This window comes from Nannobrachium achirus (genome assembly GCF_963921795.1).
Source record: "Nannobrachium achirus genome assembly, chromosome: 22".
NCBI classification, from domain to species: Eukaryota; Metazoa; Chordata; class Actinopteri; order Myctophiformes; family Myctophidae; genus Nannobrachium; species Nannobrachium achirus.
Genome location: NC_137829.1, coordinates 25,326,518 through 25,341,266, shown reverse-complemented (window position 1 = coordinate 25,341,266; position 14,749 = coordinate 25,326,518). Strand labels below are relative to the sequence as shown.

General features: G+C 40.4%; 1 protein-coding gene across 1 annotated transcript; it reads left to right on the top strand.

Moving 5' to 3' along the window:
• Positions 1-1,187: 1,187 nt before the first annotated feature.
• Positions 1,188-14,572, top strand: LOC308307360 (X-ray repair cross-complementing protein 5-like). Its single transcript, XM_080752593.1, has 21 exons — positions 1,188-1,272; positions 2,041-2,148; positions 2,266-2,449; positions 3,078-3,126; positions 3,251-3,373; positions 3,758-3,937; positions 4,304-4,418; positions 5,365-5,503; positions 6,079-6,191; positions 8,362-8,424; positions 8,526-8,663; positions 8,764-8,854; positions 10,102-10,232; positions 11,077-11,273; positions 11,836-11,926; positions 12,180-12,249; positions 12,480-12,589; positions 12,893-12,989; positions 13,845-13,912; positions 14,096-14,170; positions 14,368-14,572. The coding sequence occupies exons 1-21, from the start codon at positions 1,255-1,257 to the stop codon at positions 14,380-14,382; spliced, it is 2,175 nt and encodes a 724-aa protein (XP_080608719.1). The 5' UTR covers positions 1,188-1,254; the 3' UTR covers positions 14,383-14,572.
• The last annotated feature ends 177 nt before the right edge of the window (positions 14,573-14,749 follow it).

Sequence of the window (14,749 nt, the reverse complement as noted above, 5' to 3'; positions counted from 1 at the left end):
GCAAAGGTTTGGTGGTCGGAGACAGTATGGACAGGCCTTTAAGTTAAGGCATAAGAGCTGGTACTTAAAACAATCAAAATAGAGCCATTAGAGTTGAATAAAGACACGATTTTACTGTGCACATGGATGAAATATTTGCAGTTAACATATTTCATATTTTGGACCACTTGTGTGAAGCAATTCTATATATTTTCAATTGCTGTATGACAATTCAAAGCATGAATTAGTACTTGTATATATGGGATGCTTTTTGTACTTTGTAATTTGCCTCTAGATGATGCAATGCAAAGAGATGCATATTAAATTGAAATAAACACTCTCCACATGAAATTCTGTGTGATGTGCGTGCTGTCTTCATGACATTGACTCTTCGATTTGTACCTCTGACATCACTGTGATGTCAGGGGAACCAAATCTCTTTAATTGCCATATATGGAGATCCCTGTGATGCCAGGCGAACCAAATCCCTTTTATGCCCATATATGGAGATCCCTGATGTCATCAATATTAAGCCCATTAAGCCTTAAAGGGTGAGGTCGCTTTTCTCCCTTAGGCATCGTACTGGTAGCTTTACTGGCACATTGATGTGAAATCTGAAATGTTGACTGATGTGCTATTGATGTATATAAATAAAATTATAAATACATACTTTTAAGGGCAATAGCCTAAATAGAATAGGCCTATCGGCTATCAATGAACTGCAAGGTCCATTTGCAGTGAAAACATGAGCATGCATTTCATAATTCATTATGAACACTGGAGGGCGTTTTTACCTACTTTTCATTTTATTTTAATTCAATACAATACCAGAAATAAATAGTGTAGAACAAACCATCAATGCATTCGTACAGCACGCACTGTTTACTATAGTAGTTTACTACTACTACGTTAAACAACAATACAATGTATAAATGATCTAGACCGGATCAGACGACCTGTTTAGTGAGAAAGCCTGGTAGGCGAGGTTACCTGTTTAGTAAACGAATACCAGGCTTTCTCTCAGGAAAGCCTGGTGAGGCGAGGTTAGGCAACTGCTAGCTCTGGTCCATCCATAGCTGGCAACTGCCTGGAAATCTATTTTTTGCCGATGGGTTTGACGGTGACCTGCTGGTGATGCGAGATAACAGCGCAAATAGGAACCTTTTGTTAGCTGTATTTTCTCCATCCGGACTCATAACAGAGTGACACGGTATCGAGGAAGAGGGAAAGGATTGAAGAAAGAAAGAGCAGCTACAACAAATAAAGACCGAAACCATGCCACCAGCAGCCAAGGTATTTTTAATCACGCTACGCTGTAACACAATATAGCGTTGAGTTATTAATTTGGTTTAAGAAGTTAAGAGCTGTTTTACGTAACATCCAGATGGTTGTGTTATCGTTGCATACATTACGTTCAGCTTCGCGGGCAAGTAGGGACATGTTGATGATGAGCTGACAGTGGACTGGACTGGACAGGCTGTCACGCCCCCACGAGCGACTATAATAAAAACTGTTTAAATCTAACCATCAATCCCCAGTGGTTTTCAACCTTTTTCATATCCATTATTTATTCAGCATTTGAGCCACGGACCACCATTTGATAAGACACAGCCTCTCAGACCCAAAACCACACATATTTGTTTATTGTTGTTGGATAGGCTTTTGTCCACATAGGAGAGATAACAGGCAAACGTTGATCAAAATAACATTTTTTGTACATTCTCTAATTGTGTAGACTTAGGTAAACTAAGTAATGCAGATGTTAAACAAGAATTTACGGGTCCGTTTGGTTTCATTTTACACTCTCAAGAGTTAAACATCTACTGTAAGGGTCCATTTGGTTGCCAACTCTCCATCATTTAGCTGGGGACCACCTGGAACCCACCCAAGGACCACTGGTTTAAAACCACTGATGTACCTCTATGAGTTTGATTTACCAGAGAGTCTATTTTATTACATGTATGAGTGAGCACCTTTTAATAATTGATATCTAATTCTTGTTAAAGCCATCGAAATTATATATTCTCTCCTGTCTCTCATATTATTTCCCCCCGCTTGCAGGCAGCCTGTGTGCTGTGCATGGATGTGGGGTATTCCATGTATGACCAAGGCGGAGACGGTCCTTTTGATCAAGCCAAAAGAGTCATTCAGAAATTCGTTCAGCGTCAGGTAGCCTACTACATGCTGCATCTTCTTGTTATGAAAGAAATAAAAGTACTACATTTGTTTTATGTTTATTCTACCCAGCGTAATCTACATTGAAAAATGACTTTGCCCCCTCCCCAGGTTTTTGCCGAGTCAAAAGATGAATTGGCTTTGGTTCTTTTTGGCACCGACAAGACCCAGAACCAACTAGCACAAAAGGACCAGTACCAAAACATCACTGTACATCGCAATCTGTCCATACCTGATTTTGGGCTTTTGGAGGAAATTCAGAATCAGATCCAGCCTGGAAGTCAACAAGCTGATTGTATCCTTTCTCAAGTCACTATCTTTCAGGAGACTGAGCTAATGGACGTTCACACATAACCATTTCTAGGGCATTGATTGAATTAGCTGCAAATTGACTCTAGATTATTTTTTATATGTTGAATCTAGAGTTGCAACACCAACCATTGACAGCCCATACATCCAAACAGAAAAGTGCTACCAAAATAATCACCTGCACAGAATGTCTTTTCTGAAAGTAGCTCACATGGATAACATTCAATTAAAAGTAGTCTACGGTGGTTTTTTATGAAACAAACACTTTGCAGATAGAAAAAGGATAATTCCAGCCACAATGTTGGTGAGTTTGACGTTGTTTAATCAGATGTTTAATGTTTTAACTGTTTGGATGCATTGGCTGCCAATGGTTACTATTGCAACTCTAGTTTCTTTGATTGACTGATTGATTGATTGAAGTTTTTTAGCAGTTTGCAATAGAAAAAAGTAGAGTTTCATGACAGTACAAATCACTGGTACAAGGTCAACTACAAGGAAATCCTAGTAAGCTTTACGGCTTATTTACACAGGAACCACTTTATAAACACTTTCAACAGACTTTTATTGCACACTTGTCAAATTTAGAATGTGTACCCTTAAATGTTGTTCACCAGGGCTCGATGCTCTTGTTGTTTGCATGGATCTTCTTCGGAGAGAAAAAGAGTAAGGCCACCGCTGCTCCCACATAATCAATTCTAAAATCATTGATCAAGAACTTGCATGGGCAGATTGGGCACCACTTTGTCAAATTTAGTGAAGTCATTGCATGCATTTCTTTTCCTTTCAGAGTGAAAAAGTTTGACCGGCTCAACATTGCCATCCTGACAGACCTCGGCACAGTGGCCAACCAGGACCAGCTGGAGATTATCGTTGAAAATCTGGCAAAAGAGGACATCAACCTGCAGTTCTTGTAAGACTCAGACTCAGACACTGTTATCTTGAAACAAAAAATATTTTAGTCAACATAGTCAACTGTACCCCAACCCACCATGGTTGATTCATGAAGACAATTATAGTTGTTATTTACATAACAGAAGTATTATGTACATGTTGACCCAGATTTATTCAATATTGTGTGGACTATATATTCAGAACTGTTGCACACGAGTAAACACTTTTCTTTTGTAAATGCTACAAAAATCTGGGGTTAAAAATGAAAATGTTCTACATCACCAGATTACACTCTTGATGCAAATCTTTTAAATCCTCAAATCAGCTGGTGTCAGTCAACCAGTGTACCTACTTTGGCCAGATTTGGCTCCTTGACCACCCATAACAATATTTGCCTTTTCAGTTTACCTTTCCCGTTGGAAGATAATGATGGTAAAGAAGCCAATGGGGACAGTAGAGTATCCAGTCATGCAGGCAGAGGCAAAGCTTTGTCGGTGGAACAGCAGCTCGGCGTGGAGTTGATCAAGAGGATCATGCTGGGTCTGGATGACATAGACGGCTTGGATGAAGTTTACACCCTCAGGTTGGGAGCCAGTCACAGCTGTTAATCCAGCTATTGTATCTTCTTTTTTCCGGCACGCATCATCTCCCATCTCAAGTCACACATGCCGAGACATATATCAAATAGAACTGAGAGTTATTATCGTGAAAGGACAGTATTGAGTGTTAATGTATGGCAGTGAACCAGTGGTCCTTGAGGGGGGTACCATCATGTGGTCCAGGTCCTCAGCTAAATGACAGAGAGTTGGTAATTTGGGGTCGGAGAGGATAAATCTCATCAAATGGTGGTCTTGGGCTCATTGATGATATGAAAAGGGTTGAAAACCACTGCTGTATGGTATTATCTTAACTTTACTGATATTATCCATGTGACTAACTCTTGTTGCAGAGGTGCCATTGAGCAGCTGGCCATGTTCAAGTGTGTTGAGAAGAGACCTATGGCCTGGCCCTGTATGCTCACCATCGGCAGCTCTCTGTCCATCCGCATTGTGGGATACAAAGCAGTAAGTAGTATAGTATATATGGAATAATTACTGTGTATCTGAACTTGTATTACATGGTATTATTATGTGCACTGTGCAGTGTTACTGCACACACTGTACCTACTTGATTTGAAATAGATTCCAACATGGTCTTTCGTTTATTTTTTATCATATTATAATTATTACGTGCATAAGATTTGGCATATTAGTAGCTCTCAGGCTTAACCACCTATATATATATATATATATATATATACACACACACATACATACATACATACATACATACATACATACTGTTCTTCATCATAATGAATAGTGGAAAAAAGCTGATCTACCAGCTTGTGTAAGTTTGTAGATCTGAACACATCAGAAAGTGGTTAAGTAATATTAATGTCAAAATAATTCTCTTCTAACATGATCCATTCGAAGTGGTTAAAGTAATAGCAGGCATCGACACTAAGGCTTGCCCACCTGCCCCCAGCAGGTGGGCAAGGTTAGGGTAAGGGTAAGTGCTTGTTTGAGCGGGGATGGAAACGTCTATAAACATAACACGAGATATCTGTCTAAACATCTGAACATGGACAGAATGCTCTATGTTCTGGTCTGTGGAATGTCAAATAAGAGCACTGTTTACCTATAATGTGTTGTTTTCACTGTTGCTATACTTAAAAATATAAAATGGATGTGAACCCATAGTCTTATTCAATCATAGCTATGTAGGTATTTGGATACAAATTTAGGTATGAGTGTTAAATTGAACGGTAATTAATTTTTTTAAATGGACGATTCGATTTACTTTTCGGGCAAGAGGGCATGACCTTTGGGCAAGTAGAACATGACCTGTACTTGCTCGATGGGCAAGTGCCTTTGAGACCTTAGTGTCAACCCCTGTAATAGTAATAGCAAAACAATGCTCTACCAAGAACCAAGGCCATCTTATAAAGAGCCAATGTGTCTCCCGAAGGTGACAAGTGAGAGGCCCAGGAAGGGGTGGACTACAGTGGAGGCTCAGTCCCACAGCAAAGATGATATTAAGAGAGAAACCGTATACTGTCTGGACGACGACAATGAGACCGAGGTCGCGAGCGACGACACCATTTCTGGTGAGACTGTGCTTGCTTAATTACAGACACCCACACACAAACAGACACACACGCAAGCATTTGCAAACACATACGTCCCAGTTTCAAATTATGTTCAAACCAAAACAGCTTGCTATGAATTGGTTTTATTTGATTAAAAACCGGTCTTGTATTTCCCTTTTTTTTCCCCTTCTAAGCCAGTGGTTCTCAACCTGTGGGTCTTTTGGGGAGTCCCCAGATGATTAACTTAATGTGCAACATTGTTTTCTCTCTCAACAGTAAACAAACCAACAAAGTTTATGTGTATAGAGGGTATCTGCACATTTCTAAAGTGACAATTTAATTTAATTTAACCTCTAAAATGAGAAATTAAACATTGGCCAAATTGTAAAATTTTAGAGGCAGAAATTGTGAAAATGGTCAATCTACATGCTCACAACATCTCTCAACGCGAGGCGTTGTGAGCATTTAGATCTGCTATTTTCACAATAGATTAATTTGGGGGTCATGGACTGAAAACGTTGAGAACCACTGTTCTAAGCAACCCAGAAATAATCTAGTGGCATTTTCTCTTTTTGTTTTCTTCCTGTATTCAGGATTCCGCTATGGGAGTGACATTGTTCCCTTCTCCAAAGTAGACCAGGACCAGATGAAATACAAGCATGAAGGGAAATGTTTTGCTGTCCTGGGCTTTGCCAAACAGAACATGGTATTATTACTTCCTTTTTTATGTCTGTCCGTCCATCCGTATATAATCTCGCATACTGCTAGTATCCGTTCTTACAAGTTCTGTAATATCTTTTCAATTCGGTCAACAACAATAATGCCGTAATTGCCGGACTATAAGCCGCAACTTTTTTTTCCCATGTTTTGAACAGGGCTCTTAAGTCTGACATCATTTTGTAGGCGGAGGAGAACTTCTGGTGCCAGCGCCCGTGAATCTTTTTACTATAAGCTCATTTCTCTTCTGTGGTAGAATTATACTTAAGTCGTTATTTTTGTCTCGGATCTGTTGAAATAGCGAGGGACACAGCACTGCCCATATACAAAATGATGTCACGGCTTAAACAGCTAACAGCCACCAGGGGCGCTCTAGCAGGAAGCAGGAAGGACACCTGTGGCTTATAGTCAAGTGCGGCCTGTATATGTACACATTTGTTTTTGTTCTAAATTTAGCTGGTGCGGCTTATATTCAGGTGCGGCTAATAGTCCAGCAATTACGGTAATAGCAAATATAAACTAGAACTGCACTCTGCAAGCAGAGCACGCCACAAGGTAGTCCCGCCAGGAATCCGCGATTTCGCGATCACAGAATTTAACGCAGAATTCGCGACCACCCGCGGATTTCTCTGCCATTCGCAGACTTTTCTGACATCTGCGGAATAACAGTCGCAAGTGGCACAGAGCGGCGGTAGTAGTTATTACTACTATTATAAAACGATTTGTACATGGTCTGGCCAGTGGCCACCTCATACAGAGCCTGGGGGAATAGCTTGGCTTCCCTCCTGCTAGCACTGATGCTGAATGGTCCCACATTCCTGACAGAAACTGTGTCCTGAACTATAGTTCCTCTCTATGTCTCTATGGTCCTGGCAATAACAATGCTGATGCAGAAGAGAATAAATAAATATTACACCCATACTAGGTAGTAGGTAGGTAGGCTATCCTCTAAAATGTGGTATGGTTTGGATGACAATATAGTCTTTGCAACAGAAAGTAATTATTAAAAACAATGACAATTAAAAAAAGAATAGATTTAATATTAGATTTTTATTTTCAAAAATGATTATTACACTAATTACAATTAATTGTAGCTATTTCATGAAGGGGTTTACTTGATTATTAGAACTATATAATTTTTAGCTTGATAACTGGTCATTTTAGGTAATGTCTGCGGAATCAAGAATTGTTCTCTGCAGAATTCCGCAGAATCAGGCTTGTTCTCCGCGGAATCAAGACTTTTTTTCTGCAGATTCCTGGGGGGGACTAACAAGGTGTGCTCTGCTGGCCTCATGTCCCTAATGTCTTCGCCGTTAATGAAGACATTACCAAGAGCGCTATACCAAACTCTGCTGTGCTGACATCATCACCTGTAATGCTGGTCCCTCATTGGCTGTAGGGGGACATCTACATACATACATACAGTACATACATACATATACTGTATACATTCCCAGAATCCCAGCCGTTTCAGGGCTATGGTCTTCAAAAATCCAAGTTACCTACATACATACCCAGCCGATTACAGTACTTGCGCCCTCTGCTTGCGCAAGTAATAAACGCAGAGTCGTCCTTGGGGCTATTGGATACACATCCTGTGAGACTGGGGTGCCATGGCATTGGTCCGACATTTCGTTGTTCCTACATCCCATTAGTCCGAATCTGGTGAATGTTAACCTGGTGAAAATACTATGCCTAAACCTAACCTCAGTAAAATATACCTAAACATAACCCAAACCCTAACCTCAGTAAACCTATGCCTAAACCTAACCCTAAAACCTAGCCCTAACCAAATTAGGACTAATGAGATGTAAAACTAATGAAATGTAGGACTTATGGGCAGTCCCGAGACGGGATCAGAGCAGTCAATACTAGGGCATCTGTCCTGCTGAAACGATTGTCAAATGCGTCATTCGAGCATACAACATAATTCGTTTGACATTATTGTTTTTCAACATTTCATAGGGTAGAAATACATTATCCAGTATTATTCATTAACTTGCATCAGAACGATAGGATTTGGTTTGAAAGGGTTTTCTCCCTCTGTAGGGCATAGCTTAGTTTTTGTAGTCTCTCTACATTAAATGTGAGTTATTGTGAGTTATTGTTGCCAATGTGCATATAATTCCTCTGCTGACACTTTAGATCTGTCTATGCAGGTCCAGCGACATCAGTTCATGGGAAACCAGGTCGTCAAAGTGTTTGCCCCCAACGACGACGAGGTCTGAACAAAGGAATTCTGGATTTGTTCACTTCAAAATACAGAATTAACAGCAGTTCAACATGGATCAACAACATAAAACATATTCTCTGTGTTGAGCAGCATGCAGCAGTGGCTCTGTCGGCTCTTATCCGGGCACTGGAGGAACTCAAGATGGTGGCTATTGTCCGTTACGCCTATGACAAGCGCGCTAACCCTCAAGTAGGAGCAGCCTTCCCTTGCGTCAAGGAGAAGTACGAGGTGAGGTCATCGGCTACAAAATGCAATGTCTTTCAACAAATAAATGCAAATAGAGAAATGCCAGTGGCAGTAGGCTAACTCCAGTTATTTTGTTTCACAGTGTCTCTTGTACGTTCAGCTGCCCTACATGGAAGACCTCAGGCAGTTCACATTTTCCTCTTTGGAAAAGAACAAGAAGTTCCAACCCTCAGGTATTAATACTGCTCTTTCTTAAAATAAACACTAACTTAAGGCATGTTTTCACTACAGTTCCGGAATTTTTCCTGCAAAATAATTAGCATAATAATTTTCAACTTGCCGGGAGTTTAGTTTTTTGGGTGTTTTCACATGAGCAAAAATGCTGGCATAGCCATAAAATACATTGTTTTCACTAAACCATTGTCACGGTATGAAAGTCTGTGTTGCCAGACTTTGCGAGAGAAATAAGCAACCAGGTGTACGAAAATAAGTGATATATAATAATATAATAAAAGTGATATTATCTAGGCCACAAGAGCACTTTAAAACTATACGCATCGCCGCATCAGCTACTTGAAAAATGATCTAGAAGCTTACAACAAATAAAACGCAACCAGAAACTATCAAATTATATATAAGCAACTTTGCGGAAATCAAGCCCATAGTCGCTTATAAGTAGCAGGCATGGCAACACGCCACACAGTCTAGCTGCTTGTTGAGCACTACAGTCTATGGTTGAGCAGCCGTAACGGGTGCTTTGAGTCTTCGCTTCTCTCTCTCTTTCTCTCTCACCCGGCCTGAACGGTTCCTGAACCCTTCAAATGGATTTAACAAGTTACAAGACATATTCTTCATGCAACAACACATAAGGTTCAGAAAGGATCGCTGCATGATGCAACGTGTTGCACTTGTGGGCTTGTAGATTATTAGCTGTTTTTTTTTCTTCACGCGGCACCATAAACGATGGATGACCAGAGAAAGAAAGAAATAGACTTCTGCTGTGTTTGTCAATGCGATTCTAGCCTAAATAATTAATCCCCTATACAAGGTGAAGTTGTAGACCTACTTTATTTCTATATATTCCTTTACATTCAGGTCGTTTTCAATCCCAGATACAATGTTTTAAACTGTTAACTGGCTCCTTTTATGCACCTGGTTGTCAAAAAAACGGCAAATTCACGGCATGCGTTTTCACTGGAGGGAAATCTGTATTGTCACGGTACTTTAAGCAAAAATTACTAGGTATTTTGCCGTCACGTTTCGGACACCAAAACTTCCGGCACACAAAATAGGTGGCCGTTTTCACATGGCGTGAATTTCAAAATTGCCGTAATTTTTTAGAAAACTTCCAGAAGTTTTGCTCTATGAAAACGGAGCATTACTTATACAGTATATGATACCTGCAAGCTGTGCTTCAAAGTTGTACATCTTTGTTGAGGGACAGAAACATTGACATTTGTGTGCTTTGTGATGCTGCCAGAGACTCAGCTGGCTGCAGTGGACACTCTGATTGACCGCATGATGCTGGTAGAAGACGACCAGAAAGGAAACAATGTGGATTTGTTCAAGGTCCACCACATTCCCAACCCTGCCTACCAGAGGCTCTTCCAGGTACTGCAACATACAGTAGTTGGTATGGGTAACTGTGTGAAGAGGATGCAGCACTGTAGAGCTTTGTTTGGGAATTTGCAGAGTACTGGTAATGTGGTGAAGACGGTGTCGGTCCACCCGGAAATTGTAAAAATGTATATGATTCTTTAGTTTAGATCTTTTACATTATCTGCTGTTTGCCAGTAAAATGTGAAAGGATATGCATGTAATTTTTACACATTTGTGACACTGAAACCTTGTCACTCATTAGAAAATGACACGCTTTTCTTTTGTTTCTTGTAAGTCTAATTACTCGACCACTTCGCTTTTTGTTGGTTGACTATCATTCATGCTGCTTATTGTGACATTGCACTTTTGTAAGTCGCCCCGGATAATCATTTAGCGAAATACCTAAATTGTAAATGTAAATTGTTTGACACCCACAAGATTTCTTTCTTCTTGAATAATCCCAGAAAGACTTGGATCAACCATTCATTAAACCAGTTATGAATCTTACTCTGGTACTTTTCCCTTGACCGTGACTAGGGATGGGAAGATAAGCGATATTATCGTTTATCGTGATAAAGCTGCATATCCGGTACCACTTAAATGCTCTATAATTGGTAAAACGGACCTGCAAATAACGTATTTGATGCAGTCTCTATACCAAATCTCTTTGCCAAAAAAATAGCCGATCTATCGGCAATTTTTTGGCTAATGTTCCGCCCCAGGATAATGGATGTTGGGGATATTTTGATTGACGCAATAATATTGTAAATCACGATTTCTTTGGTCACAATAATCATGATATGAAATTTTCATATCGACCCATACTTACTCCAAACCTTCCGCCTCCGTCCCTCAGTGTCTGCACCATCGGGCAATTAGCCCTGGCACTCCTCTGCCCTCCTTAGAGCCGTGGCTGAAGGCCCTTCTGGAGCCGCCCAAGGCCCTCAGTGAAAGCTGCAAGGCTCCACTGGAGGAGATGAAAAAGCTGTTCCCTCTGAAGGAGGTAGAGAAGAAGAAGCAGTTGAAGACCAGCGCTCAGATCTTTGGCAAAGGGTACGTGTGGCCTGAAGCCAAACAGGAAGTGGGTGGGAGGCCATCGGCGGGTCGTGTAAGAAATATGTGCGTTTTGTGGCCAAAAGCAACAAAAGCTTAAAATCCAATGATTGTATTGAGTTGCTTTTTTGGATAGTTTTTGTGTATTTATTGTAAATCTATTTGTTTTACAGAGAGGGATGATATGAGGATTTTTTTTTTTTTTTTTTTTACTAGCGGGGCACTACGTCACTTGCAAACACTCGCCCATACGCATGCATGTGAGCGGTCACCGATTGAAATAACCTCTTAAATATGTATGCCTATTAATTATTAACCTACAATATATGTTGTCATATGTATTTACCTTGCAGAGCTCTGTAAATGTTCATGAATCCATCAGCCACTGTTACCCAAACGTAAAAAATAGAGAAAAGAAAAAAAAAGAATGTGACTGTTTATGTTTACAGTACAAGCGTATTTGGTTTACACAATGAACAAGAATGTTGTATATGTACAGTATGTAGTGAAGGATTTCTGTAGTTTATACAGCCCACTGTCCCACTGACTCTTTGCTCTATAGCTCTGAAGAGCCTGACTCCAAGAAGGCAAAGCTGGATGAGGAAGAGGGGGAATTCAATTTGGCTGACATCAGTGAAGGCGCTGCCACTTCGGTGAGAGGCACACTGTCATATATATCAATAGTCCTAAATAGATATACCGGTACACTATACTAGATAGTTTAAAATGTATTGGAAAGCATAACTGCATAACATAACTATGAATTATGTTTCTGACAGATTAAAGAGGACCGCTCTAAGATAACATTTAAAAAACATAAATCATCAAACATTATATACATGTTCTAAAAGAGAATGCTTTCATCTTTTATGACTTGAATCTCCCAATTACTCAATTCTACACTAGGTGGGTAGTGTGGATCCAGTCAAAGACTTCTGTTCTTTAGTTAAGCAGAAGACACTTCCATTTGGAGAAGGTTAGATCATATGTTTTTATTCTGTGTCTGTGTGTGTGTGTGTGTGTGTGTGTGTGTGTGTGTGTGTGTGTGTGTGTGTGTGTGTGTGTGTGTGTGTGTGTGTGTGTGTGGTAGCTTGCTTAACACTTTGTTTGCCTTGAAATGCCATGTTCAATTGTTCAGCCCCATCAATACTGTTTTTATTTTCTCTTTACTTTCATCTGTGATGATGACCCATGTGTCCTTCCCAGTCTGTCAGCAGCTAACTCAAAGGATAGAGCAGTTGCTTAGCAACAAGAACACACACTACTTCATGAAATGCATCAACTGTATCCAGACCTTTAGAGAGCAGTCTATCAAGGTAAATAAATAAACTGTCTTGTCTGTTTGGAGAAGCATGGCGAATGTAATGTTGATATTCAGAGCGCATAGTATGAGTCAACTTGAGAAGATTACAGAGTCTGTTTAGTGTCTCGAGAGTGAGACACTAAGAGTGAGGCGTGCGTGCGTGCGTGCGTGCGTGCGTGCGTGCGTGCGTGCGTGCGTGCGTGCGTGTGTGTGTGTGTGTGTGAGAGAGAGTTAGTATGGCCTGTTTAGAATGTTGAGTGAGCAGAATGGTAAATGGGTCACTGTCACTGAATGTTGTATGTTTTTATAAATCCAGCTGGGGAATGCTGCTCTGTACAATAGCTACCTACAGTCCCTGAAGAGGAGCATTCCAGACAGGGGCCTGCAGGACTTCTGGGATCTGCTTGTTCAAGGTACGATAAGGCCCTGGTCATTGGAGACGATAGGATTTCCTCTAATCAAAATCCTCACACACCCAAGAATTATTATGACTTGAAACGTCTCCGCAGTGTGTTTTGTGCCAGAGTTAGGGAGATAAGACATAGTGCATGTTTGCAATTGTGCTCTGGGTTGTATCAGAGTATATGTCTGTTTTAATAAGTGTACTGTAGTTGATAGTGGGCGTAAGTCCTGCCCGGATGAGATTAGTTTTATTGATAAGGTGATGTAACACGATTCACTGATAGAAAGTCCACTGTGTGGAAAATGGGAATATTTGTGACTATTATGGGGTTCATATTTCCATGGGAGTAATAGGGGTAGGTTACTTATTTGAGAAATAACACCTGCTTTTCAATAAACTCCCGCATCCAGTTCCGGTGCTTTTCGAATAAATAGCATATTTCACATACTTCACACACAGTAAACACCTCCCTTTTCCATCTTCAGTCATTTTGGGGAGTGATATTGTAATTATAGATAGTTCTTGGATCAGTGAGTGAGATTTCTCATTTGCAGGGTAAAGAATGCCATCACACTAACCTGGACTATAATATTACTAGTTTTTTGGGGTCAGACCTGTTTGTTGGGTCAGGACACCCAAAAACATACTTTCTTTTTAGATGTTAACAAATATAAATTAGTTTTTGGGACAGGGAACAATAATATACCTGTAAGTCAATTTCTTCGTAGTTTTGTGCATTGGTAGCTTGCTGCTACTTTAGAACTAAATCAGCTGTTTTCCTTTTCTGGGCCGAAAATAAATTGTTGGCACTCATTACATATTTGCTCACTCTGTGTCCTGAACTTTAATTTGACCTGTTTGACAGATGCCATAACTCTCATCAGCAAGGACGAGGTCGAGGAAAGCACTATGTCCAAAGAGGATGCTGCTCAGGTAACTTGAAGAAGCTCCTCATACTTTATCTACCGGTATATACCCCACCCCCACCCCGACCCATCCACCAAAATGGCTGACATGAATTACCTGTTACCTATCCACTTCGTGCCTTGTAGCACATACGGTCTACGTCCTCACTGCAGCAGCAGCTGACATGAATATGGTACATTTTTCCCTCAGTTCCTGGTTACAGAAGAGCAGAAGACGGAGGTAGCAGCCCCTATAGTGGAGGATGATGGAGATGTGGATGACTTGGTATGTGCTGACCCTGACTCACTCCTCTTTCACGGGAAATTTCAGTATTACTTCATTATTGAGCACAGAATTCACTGTGGGAATACGTTAAGGCCATTCACAGGAAATGCTCTTGTGAGAAACCTGATTGTGTGTCTGGCCATTGAGACATTTGATATAACCTCTTAGTTTCTGCCTTTTCTTCTTTTCCTGTGCAGCTGGACATGATGTAAGAAGGGAGGTGATGGGAAGCCTCTTGAGTGCACATAGTGGAGTGAGAAGAAGGCATCCTTTGAATCAGGACCAACCCCATTCTGCCGTCCTTTGTTCTGTCTCGCACTCGAAAGGCTAGTCATTAGACTATTGTAGTTTGCATTGGTGTAAAACATTGATAGGTTTTGTTTGTCTCATCCTTAAAATGTTAGAGGCTCTTTTTCCACCAAGTTTTAATTAACTAATGTTAATAAATACAAGTGTAATAAATAAAAGTGTCCCCCCTCTAGACTCTACTGTCTCAGAAACTGCTGTCTTTTTAATCTAACCATAATAAATGCAGTAAAGTTTTATGGTGGATGAAAAGTGCAGCATTTTTATTTATTA

Coding starts and splice junctions, on each gene's coding strand:
- LOC308307360 (XM_080752593.1), top strand. Junction 8,425..8,525: donor TTGCCCCCAACGACGACGAG/GTCTGAACAAAG, acceptor TGTGTTGAGCAG/CATGCAGCAGTGGCTCTGTC. Junction 10,233..11,076: donor CCTACCAGAGGCTCTTCCAG/GTACTGCAACAT, acceptor TCCGTCCCTCAG/TGTCTGCACCATCGGGCAAT.